Below are 12,380 nucleotides of genomic sequence, written 5' to 3' on the forward strand. Positions count from 1 at the left end.
TCTCTTGTTCCCAAGCCATTTCTAAAGCCGAACTGGGTATCACTGATGGTGTCTTCACATTTTCTGTATATTCTTTTTTGAATTATTTTCAGAAACATTTTGAAAACGTGACTCATTAGGCTGATCATTCTATAGTCATTACAAGTTTTCGCATTTACTTTTTTAGGTGCATGATGAAGGTCGACTGTAACCAGTCTTGAGGGATTATGCCTGTATCGTAGATCTTATTAAATAGCTTTACTAATATGTTAATGTTGTCACCTTCTAATAACTTTACTATTTCTGCTGGTATTCTATCTGGTCTTAGGGCTTTACCATTTTTAGCTGAGTTAGTGCACCAGTAAAGAGTTCTTCTATATATTTCACCTATTCTTGTATTTTGTCATCCTTTTTGGATATAATTTCTCCCTTTTTGTTTCGAAGGATACAGAATTGTTTTTTCTTACATATACCTGAGGTCTCTTTCATCTTTTGGTGTAGATTAAAATTGTCATGCTTTTCTTGTAGAATTTCTATTTCTTTACATTTTTCATTCATCCAGATTTCTTTTGCTTCTTTGATCTTGTGTTTAATAATTTTCTGAACCTCTGTATATTTTGTTGGATTATGATTTTTATATGATCTGCATTGATCCATGAGAGAAAGAATTTCATCAGTCATCCAATCTTTCTTTTTTACTGCTCTATTAGGACATAAGGTATTGGTACATTTCTCTATGAAGACAGATTTCAATTTGTCCCACGATTCATCAACCCTCATGATCATCATTCTTGATAAGTGCTAGCTCTTGATTCAGAGCTTAACTCAATTTGCTTCTTATCTCTGTGTTTTTTAATTTTTCCAAATCAAACCTTTTTTGTTGATGTTTCTTAAGTATAGCTTTCAGTCTAAGTTGTAACTCTGCCACCAGTAGGTTATGATCAGAAGCAATATCTGCACTAGGAAAGGTTTTTACTCTTTAGAACTTCGAAATCGTTGATTAATTAGCAAGTAATCAATTTGGTTTCTGACTATATTCCCATTATTATCCTGTGGTGATCGCCAAGTATACAATCTTTGAGGTGGTAGCTTAAACCATGCGTTTGTGATTATTAGCTCCTCTTCCTGGCAGAATTGAAAAAGATAGTCACCTCTCTCATTTCTTGTGCCCAGTCCCTGTTCGCCAACTACAACTCCACTTCTACCTTTCCCAATTTTAGCATTGAAATCACCCATGACTATGTTAAATCATGCTTTTTTATGTTTTTCATTAGTTCTTTTAATTGATCATAAAATTCTTCAATCTCGGTATCACTCTTGTCAGCAGTAGGGGCATAGACCTGTATAAGATTAACATCTAGTGGTTGTCCTTTCAGTTTTAATAACATCATCCTATCTGAGTAAGGGATGAAGCTCAACAGTGACTTTTTGATATCTTTGCTTATTATTATTCCAACTCCGTTTTGATGGTTGTTTTCACAACTTCCAGAGTGATACATTGTCATGTCACCGACTTGAGTTTTGCCTGATCCTGGCCACCTAACTTCACTCATTCCTAAAATTCCAATTTCAAGTCTTTTCATTTCTTGAATAGCATTTCTTAGCTTACCTGCTTCATACAAGGTTCTGACATTCCAGGTTCCTAGTTTTACTGAGCACACCATGTTGAGCCCGGGATTCTTCGCACCCCTGTCCCATTTAAGGGATGTAGGTAACTCGGGGCCCATTTGTGTAGATTTGCTTGCCATGGTGGTTAGTCTGGAAAGAGTACTGACCTTATGTCAGTACTGACAAAGCTGCTTCCCTTTGTCAAAGGATTGAATCCTTTATTTTTTCTTTTAACCCTAGGTAGGGGCCCTAACCGGGTACTGACATCCGGAGCTAGCTGAGCCCGGGTTGTTTATAGAGGTCTGCTCCTCTGAAGATTCTTCCACACATTTCACTGTTGGGATACGAATCCTCTTCCACTGATTTGTCCGTTGTTCTTCACAGAGGTCCGTTAGCATCCTTGCAGGGAGTGTACCCTATGGAAGGTCCCAGGGAAATTCTACAAGTGCAGTATGGCATAACTACTCTCTAAAGAGAAAGAAATACTTGTATCCAGTATTTATGCTTTGATATAGTGGTTTGTTTATATATAATATAATCAATTTATAAATGACTCTTTTAGAGTAATCATTACAGCAATTTGATCAGATAGAGAACTGTTTTCTTTTAATTTTTCAGTACACTATTCTTGAACGTATGGAGGATAAAGAATGTTTTAGTTGGTGAGAAGATTTTGCATAGAGATAGCAGCTTTTTTTTTCCCTATAGATTTCTAGAAATAAACTACCTTTCTGGTTTTCCCTTATATCAATTGACTTACTGATGCTTTCAAATTCAATAGTACATTTTACTATTTAATGATGTGGGAATATCATTTCACTTCAACTGAATGTTCCAGTTGATTAATATGCATTAATATATCATCAGTTTCAAAAGGAATGAGATTAAAATTTATCAATTTAATAATTTGCATTTAAATTTTCAAAGTTTTATTTCATATCTTTATATATGCTCAAAAAACTATTAATGTTCTACATATGACAGCTTTTTGCTATTGACATCAACAGAATAATAAATGTAATGGTGTGATAAAAGAAATATGCTACAAAAGAAGGTTGATTATTATAATTTTTATATAGCAAGATTACCATGAAAAGTTGGAAAAAACATACAGCACATTTAGTAGCACTCCAATGGGCAAAATCTGTATGTCTTTTGTTTAGATGTTATACTGATATTTCAAAAGGGAGAAATTTAATATCTGAATGGATTAAAACTTAACTTCGGTCAAATTTCCTAATTATTACTTCAATGATATAAAAGTTATGACAGTGGAAAGAAGGGCAAGCATGCACACACACACTTCCTGGAGTATATTAAGAAATGTATACACACCTGTATTTATGAGCACAATATATTTCATAACTGCTTTCGATGAACAATTTTCTTCCCATTAACTTATTCTCAGAACTGTCGATTTAATCAGCTCTCTATTTCATTGTTTTAAATCACTTGTGGTCTGAATTACCCTAGGAAACATAACACTCAGTGTAGATGGAAGGATAACTATGGAAGTGATCTAGAGCAGGGTTGGGCAACCTTTTCAGATTCACGGGCGGGCCACATTCAACTTTTATTTTTAATAATTGGTCAGCAAGCATTTAAGAGAAAATAGTGAGTGAAAAAAATACATAAGTTATCAATTTTTATTATATCAATCTTAAAAAATACAGAAATATTTAAGTTTTTTATAACAGCAACACTTTTATGACAAGGAATTTAAAGAGAAAGGTGACCGGCAGCAACATGAACGGTATAAAGCACAGGCCAGAAGGGTAACGAGTGTGGTAAGGAAAGCAAAAAAGGATTACGAAAGAACATTGGCCATGCAGGCTAAAGAGAATCCTAAACAATTTTTTAGATATGTAGCAAGTAAAAGGAAAAATGTACATGGCAGAATGATTTTAAAGAATGCCGATGGTAGGGAGGTAACTGAATCAGTTGATATAGTTGAGTTACTGAGTGAGCACTTTGCAAGTATATATCATCCAGGTGGTGACACTGCAGAAATGAATAAACCAGTAGATTATACGGGAATTGTGGTGAATGAAGTGGAGGTGAGTAGTCTATTGCATAACCTCAATGTCAATACATCCGTATGATTGGATGGTATACCATCTCATGTCGTACGAGAAGCAGCTAAAGAACTGTCAGTACCCTTGACCATTTTGTTTAATTTGAGTCTCTGGTCTGGGTTAGTCCCGAGGGGGTGGAAAGAGGGGAAAATAGTTCCACTGCATAAAGGTGGTTCCAAGACTGCTGTTGTAAATTACCGACCGATTAGCATATCAGGAATCATTGTCAAGGTCTTAGAGAAGTTAGTCAAGAAAAGAATACAGGACTGAATAGATGAAAATGGGATATTGTATGGAGGACAACATGGTTTTGTGAAGGGTAGATCATGCCTCAGTAACTTGCTCATGTTTTATAACACAGTGACGGTTGAACTGGATAGGGGTAAAGGGTTTACAGTGATACTACTGGACCTTGCAAAGGCCTTTGACAGGATACCACATGGCACCCTAATCAGTAAACTGGAGCAGATGGGGATAGATATAGGGTTGGTGAGATGGATAGGAGGGTGATTGAAGGAGAGATACCAGAGAGTGGTTTATGCAGGAGTGGAGTCTAAAAGACGGCTTGTGACTAGTGGTGTGCTGCAGGGCTCTGTTCTTGGACCACTGCTTTTCAATTTGTTCATCAATGATATAGGAAAGGATTTGAGAGGAAGTGTTCACTTGTTTGCTAATGATGCAAAGTTGGGTAGAGCAATTGTGAATGCACAGAATGTCAAAATTTCACAGGATGATTTGGATAGTTTGGAGGACTGGGCTAGGAAAAATAGATGTCAATTTAATGTGGCAAAGGGTAAAGTTCTGCACTTTGGGGTGAAAAAAATAGCAGCAGTATATCGCATTGGTGGAACTGTACTCCAGGAGATTGATGAGGCCAGGGATTTGGTAGTGTTGGTGGATAGGGAATTCAAACGGTGTATAGGGGGGCACATCGCAAAAGTGACTAAATCAGCTCATCAAATCACTTGGCTTCTGAAAAATACTTTAACATGCAGAGACAAACAAGTTGTTGTTCCTCTGTATCGAGCCTCGATAAGACCCCATCTGGACTACTGTGCCCAGTTATGGGCACCAGGGTTTCTTCGTGATGGGGAGGAAGTGGAGAGGATCCAGAGACGAGTGACCAAGATGACAGAAGGTCTGTGGAATGAACCTTATGAGAATAGGTTGAAGATTTGTGGGTTGCAGAGATTGGACGATAGGCGAAGGAGGGGTGATATGATTGAAACCAAATTACTGAAGGGTTTCTATAAGATTGATCCAGAAGATATTTTTGAAAATATGACTGGTGGCGGGAGGACTAGGGGCCATGCATTGAAGCTGGGCAAGAGCATGGTTGACAAGGGAGTTAGAGGTAGGTTTTTTACTTGGAGAGTGGTGAATGAGTGGAATAAGCTTCCAGAGTCTGTTGTGGGTGCTACGACCGTGAATGAGTTCAAGGCAAGGTATGATAGATACTGTGTCAATGTCGAATAGTTGTTCTTGACATGATGCTAGGGCCTCCCTCGATGAGTCTGTTGACTCCTTGGAGTTGCCCAGAACAATAATAATAATAATAATAATAATAATAATAATAATAATAAAAACCTTCTTCCTTCATCTGCAATTTTATGTTTTCTTGAACCTATTTTTGAAATTATTTTTAACAAATATATATCCTCTGAAAATAATAGTCAATGTTATTGAATTACAATAAAAGACAGACCAGGGAAAGCGACTGCAAAAGTGCACCAAAATCTCTGTTATCGTCGGAAGAAGTCGCCTTTGTTATCCCCACTCATGATTCACACAGCAGACTTGCGCCAAGCTGCACTGCGACATATCGAAGTATATCACCATGCAATATCAAAAATAATTATAATTATTTTTAATTTATTATTCATATTATACAATGTATTATTTAAATAATTCAACATATGGACCACATGCCACGTAAGTATGGTCAACCTTTTATGGGCTGCCAAAAAATGCATGCTTGTGTTGCATGCAACCCGCAGGTTGCCAACCCCTGATCTAGAGTGTTTAGGAAATTGTTAGTGTTATCTGATATTCTGGTGGGCATGTGAACAATTTGATAATGTCTTAGTGATGGCAAATGTCTCAGTGATACTGATGAAAAAAAAATAGGCGCTGTGAATATGACACTGTATTTGTCCTTTCTGTAACATTTCGCCGGCATGGTTAGCATATCTGCTCTCCAGCCAAAAGGCTGCGGGTTTGAATCCCGCAGTGGGCATGGATGCTTGTGATTGTCTGTGAAAACACTAGTGGTGGTGGTGGTACATGTTGTTGGTGTAGATGAAGGAATTTGAGTTGGGAACGGAGAGTTGTAAAGTAGGTACCACCCTCTATGTGTCTTTGGACTCCCTGGAGGTGTTAAGTATTAATAATAATAATTATTATTTCAGTGAAATAATGGTAGTAAGCTCTTTTCTGTAGTAGCATGGAAATCATTATGGCCAGATTTTTTTGACAAGGATGATGGCGAGACTGAGCTCATACCAGCAAACAGAAGATATCACTATAAGGAGTCCACTTTCCCATAAGCTGGTAGTTATTTTGTGGAGCATTTTGAATTACGTCTTCTATTCATTCTAAGCCTTCAATATTACAGATACGTGAATGATATTTTGCTACTTAGCAAGGTCCTGTATCTGAACTCCTAGACTTTCTTGCCAAGATCACCCATTCATCTTGAATATTGGTTTATATTAGAAATTTCGTATACTTGTCTGGAAACTTCTTTGGAGTAGTTTGTGAAAATAAGTTAGATAAGAGAGACATTTGCTGTATTATCTGGAATCAACAGCTGAAAGCAGTTTAACAATGGATTTATAATTACATATATAACTGCACATGTACTTAGAAGGAATTATTACATTTAAAACATAATGTGCATCATATTGAAGGGTCTTCACGTGCGAGATTTTCATAGTTATTTGATGAATCCTCTTGATTCCTCTTTTGTATGTCATTACAGATATATACTGTGATTGAATTATTCCTAACTTTTGTGTAGAATGGTGCTGAGATATAGCATGAAGGTATCTTCCTGCATAGACAGGTTTTCTATATACTGAATAAATGCATTTCTTCTCTTTGGAGAACCTCAGTGTGCCAAGAAATGGTAGTATTTTCATGTTCAAGAATAAAATATAGGCACAGATGCAAGCTGTTCAGGCAGCTTGTCAATTCTAGTTGTTTTGCTGAATCTAGCAAGATGAATATGTCATCAATATAGCATAACCATACTTGAATCTAAGGTGGTAGCTGCCCAGGGACCTCATTACAAATGACTCCATACATAAATTGGCTAAAAGGAGATCAAATGGTCAGCCCACTGCAAGAAAGTTTATTTATTAAATAACTAACCAGATATTTCGACTTGAAAAAGGTAGAATAACAACAATTGATTCATAAGTGAGAAGTGAACTATATGCTGGAGTAATCACAGTACAGTGCACATGAAATCAATACAATAAAAAAAAAAGGAAAGGGGGGAGGAATGATCATTTACAGTTAATAAGAATAGCACTCTTTGAATAAGCACTTATTTCAAAACTGCTGAGGCATCACTGACTTGAACTCTAATGACTATTTTCCTATAAAAATTTAGTCTTATATTCTTATTTATTGTAAACAATTTTTTTTTTAAATGTATCAATATCATAAGTACTGTGACTGTACCACTTTAGCATGCAGCTCATATTTCTTGCTTATGATTGTTATTCTACCCTTTTTGAAATGTCAGTTATAGTGAGGATGTACTTTAAAGATTTTGATGACTGAACTATCTGACTATTCAGATTAGTAATAAATGGTAATAAACTTTCTTGCATCTACACATATATGACACTGTTTTAATTAAGTGCTTCATTTTTTCTATCTGTGCCACTACAGCTGTGAAAAATGCTTGGAGAAACTGGATGTTGGTAAATCTCTAGTGTTAATAGGTCTTAGAGGCACATCTGTTTTTGTATATCCTTAGAGCTCTATGAATTCTTGGAACTAACTGGATATTTAGAAGTGAGGTGCTTAATTTTCGTAGATCAGCTGAAGAAGCAGTTTGATATCATATTATTGGACTTATTATATGCCTGCCATTGTTTTAAGCCTTTGCCAAATCTACAAAACTTGAATGCAGATCCTTGTTATAGAGAACCTAACTTATTCTTCCCAAGTTTTCCTCCCAAAATTTTTCTTAGTCACGTCAAGTATGCCTGTATTAATCTTACCTGGAACACTCATTAGGAAATTAGTTTTATTTTCCTTTTTATAGATTGTTACTGTAAGAGCTTTATTCCGATCCTTCTGAATTCAAATTATGCACTAAACCCATTATAAATCTTTTATATCTCAATATCTGAGCATCCCTGGTCAGATATTCGCTGCAAAATACATGAAATCACAACTCTTTGTCATAGTAACTATCAAAAGAATGCTATTTATCAGAATGAATCATCCATTCTGTTAATATAGAATCAATTTTCTAGGAAAGGTAAGAAAGATAAATAGCATCAATGATTTTATAATGATTGTTTTTAATTAGTAGTAGTAGTAGTAGCAGCAGCAGCTGCAGTAAATGCTAAAACTTCTAAGTACTTTCAAAAGGAGAGAAAATGTAACTTACATGCATCTTCTAAGAGTGGTAAGAATGTGACACTGCCAGTAATTTGTCGTATCACATCCCTTATTTCCCTTTGAATAGTCTTTATATCCTTCTCCTTGGTTGTTCTATTTTCATAAATGGAAACAAAAAATATAATTTACAGAATTATCTGTTCAAACTAAACACAAAAATGCTTAGACAATTAACAAGTATTTCAGATATTTAGTTAAAAAAACTGTCCAAACTAAATCTGTTAGGAAAGTTGTCAACTTAATCACTTGGTTATTACAATAACACTGCTGCTACTATTATACAGTTGTTTCTCTTAAATACACTATCTGATCATCAAAAATATCTAGACAACTCTTTGTAGTAATAGATATCGCTATATAAACAAGCATGGCTCATATAGACATAAAAGAAAGCAAATGGACTTGTAATCTCCACAGACAAACATTAAGAGTAAAATGGCCTATATTGAAAAGCTGAGTGACTTCTGACATAGCACTATGACAGGATGCTACCATTGCAACAACTCAGTTCAGGAAATTTCTGTGCTGCTGCAGCTGCTCCAATCAACTGTAATTGATGTTATTGTAAAGTGGAAATGCCTAAGAGCAATAACATCACAATTGTGACCTGACAGGCAATGTAAAATCATGATGCAGCACTGCCAAGTACTGAACTGCATAGCTGAAACACTTTCTACCAAGTTTCAAAATGTCTCAGCAAGCAATGCCAGCACCAAAATCGTTCAATGGAAGTTGAGGAACATGGGTTTCCATGGCTACACAGTTGGACACAAGCCTAACATCAACAAGAGCAATACTATGAATTGGGTTGAGAGGTATGAAGCTTCCGGCCATTGGACTCTGGATCAGTGGAACCATTCACTGGAGTGATGAATCACACTTCACCATTTGGCAGTCTGACAGAAAAGTCTGAGTTTGGTGCTACATGATGGAATGTGCCATGGCAATTCTGAAGTTTGGTAGAGGAGGCCTGGGGATGTTTTTCATGGTTTGAGTAGGGGCTACCTAATTCTGGCAACAGGAAAATTTAATGCCATGCCCTATAATGGCATTCTAGACAATTCTGTGCTTCCAACTTTATGGCAGCAGTTTGGTGAAACCCTTTCGTGTATCAATACAACAATACTCCCCTCCACAAGGCAAGGTCAGTGCAGGGTTTGATCTCAAACCCATTGAACATCTGTGAGATGAAATGTAATGCTGATTGCAAGCCAGGCTGGATTGCCCTACATTAGGAATGAAAATACTAATGCTCTTCTGGAAGAATCAAGGGAATTACCAAATGTACTAAAATCTAGTAGAGAGAGAGAGATGAGATGAGCAGATGTCTGGATATTTCTGATCAGAGTACTTAACTTATTTAGCATTTTATTTAAGGATTGTATCTGAATCCTGCTATCACTTGATATTGTGGCATTTAATAACATTATTTGAATGTTACTAAGAATGTTCAAACATTATGAATTTGAAGAAATTCATAATGTTTGAAACCTGACTACCCAAGATAAGTACCTGATTTGCCTTAGCTTAAAATGAAAAATAACACAAAGGCTAATTTTAAACAGCATTTTTGAAGCATGTTTATGATGTAATAATCAAGATACCACTTAAAAACACATAAGTATAATCAAGAAATAGCAAAATTAAATAAATAAGTAATCTTCCAATGCAATTCACTTATAAAACATAACACTGATGTTACTTAGTTTTCCAACAATTAAAGTCAAAATTGTAATAAATGTGATTGAAACACAGAAAAAGAAAAGTAAAAGGGATAGCAGTTCTCATAGGTACAAAACAATTTAACTAGCAATAAATACAGTGTGAGAGAAGATATGAAAGGATTGGTGGAGGAAGTGCAAATCATTAGATTACATTATTCTTGAATGCTCTTGTATACCACTAGTTTCAAATTTTAGCTCAACTCTCTCTTATTTCTTATTCCATATAAATTTATTCAACTGGCTCACTAGCATACTACTTCTTCTGCAGCTTGTCCCATTTAAGTAGGGTTGCTGTTTTTAGTGCATCTCCTCCACATCCTCCTGTCTTGGGCTGTAACAACATCCACGTTCTTCATCCTCAAGTCCTCCTCCACCAGCTCCATCCATCTCTTTGGCCACCCGTGCTTCCTCCTCCCCTGCACATCCATCTCCATGACCTTTCTTCCCATATACTCGTCCTTCCTCCTTATCACATTATCAAACCATCTCAACCTTGCCTCCTGTATCTTTGCTTCTCAGTTCGTAACTTTCACCATTCCCCTTACATAGTAATTTCTCAGACGATCCTTTCTGGTCATGCTGCACATCCACCTAAGCATTCTCATATCTGCTATCTCCATCCTGCTGATGTTATTTTTCCTCAGGGCCACAGTTTCCATAACATACAGTTATGGAAACTGTATTATATAAACTGTAGATTTTACCTTTTAGATTGATCGGCACCCTCTTATTGCACAGCACTCTAGCCATCTCTCTCTCTCTCCAGTTTCTCCATGCAGCTTGTATCCTACATCCCACTTCCTTCTCAGCCTCTCCATCCTCTTCCACTGTTGAACCTAGGTATCTAAAGTCTTCCTGATGACATTTCCTTCCAGCTCCAGATCTGTCTCCTGGCTGCTATCCACTTTGCAACATATATATTCTGTCTTGCTCAGTCTCATACCCTTATCTTCCAGAACTTTCTTCCATCTTTCCAGTTTAGCTGCCACCTCTTCTCTTGATTCTGCACACAGCACAATGTCATCCGCATACAATAATGTCCAAGGCACATCTTCTCTCTTCACTTTTACTCCTAATAATTGCTTCTACACTTTTGTGAGATTTGGTATCTCTATGTTTGTAAATTTTCTTTGAGTTGCTTTTGTTGGCACTGTTGAGACCCTTCTCCTTTAATATGTATTAATCCATTTATCCACTCTGATGCTAAGTGAATACCCTGATGTGAATAACTTGTACTTAGGGTCTGTACCTCTGCACATGTTATACACTCCAATACCTGCTATAATGAATTTGGTTTGTCCAAATCAACAATGAAAATACAAAAATAAGCAAAAACATGAATTAACTTAGTGTAATTAAATGTTTGAAAATTTTACACAATGAAAATAATTTTTAATACATGTAAAAAAATACAATTATCTTGCAAGGAGAAGTCAAAGACTGGAGTGACGTGAATGAGTGCATCTTGAAAAATACGTCTAGCTCCACATTAAGTACTAAGTATATTGTTTTTGTGAATTTTGTCTTTCCTACTAAATTATTGTTTATGGAGAATTTATATAAATTCATCCTTCATTATGAACAATAAACAAAAGAAAACACAAAGTGAGTTCTGATGAGCTGTGCTGTGATACATTTTCAACTCATATAAAGGAAAGCATATTTCTGTATCATTACATGTAACATATAATGAGAATCAAAAAATGTATTACCATGTTTTGTCATCAAAACATTTTTTTATTTTAAAATATGTTCATTTTAATATTATAAAAAGCAAACCGATAACTTGAGCAAGTAAAATTTTTTTGTGGCTAGTAAATTTAAGTTGTATTTCTGGAGCTCTGATTATAACTATTGACTGCAATTTAAGTATAGAATATACCTAGACTTACATCATACAACTCTAGTATTTTGAAGAGCTCCTCTCTTGCCACCTTATCTATAAGTCTTTATCAGGGAGAGAAAAAAAAACAACTTATGACCAGTTCACGTGAGGCAGCTGTCTGGAGTCCGAATGCCAACAAATTTACTATATAAGCAGATACATTAACAAGCATATAGAAATATCTACAAACTTCATGCTGCAGATATGATGTTCAGTACAACTACAGAAAACAATTACACAAAACAGTTGACATGAGTGACATATTTAGTCAACAACATTTAAATGACTTAAATTACAACACTAACTTAATAGAAGTCCTTCAACAAATAAGGCTAGAAGAACAAGACATAAGACTAATAAGAAATCTATTAGAATCATTCAGCTACCATTCAGTTAGACAATATTACCACCAGTGATATTAACATCAAAAGAGTGAGATAAGGATGCGTGCACTCAACACTCTTGTTC

The 12,380-nt window shown here is 35.7% G+C and overlaps 1 protein-coding gene across 1 annotated transcript in view; it reads right to left on the minus strand.

Moving 5' to 3' along the window:
* The window catches only part of mad2 (mitotic arrest deficient 2), a 99,548-nt gene that overhangs the window by 23,693 nt on the left and 63,475 nt on the right, over positions 1–12,380 (minus strand). Inside the window, exon 4 of the mRNA XM_090396867.1 lies at positions 8,293–8,396. Coding sequence (XP_090252993.1) covers positions 8,293–8,396 — 104 coding nt within the window. The remainder of the gene's footprint in view (positions 1–8,292; positions 8,397–12,380) is intronic.

Source organism: Typopeltis vanoorti, chromosome 8 (genome assembly GCF_054136105.1).
Source record: "Typopeltis vanoorti isolate ZY-2024b chromosome 8, IOZ_Tvanoo_1.0, whole genome shotgun sequence".
In the NCBI taxonomy this organism is placed as follows: domain Eukaryota; kingdom Metazoa; phylum Arthropoda; class Arachnida; order Uropygi; family Thelyphonidae; genus Typopeltis; species Typopeltis vanoorti.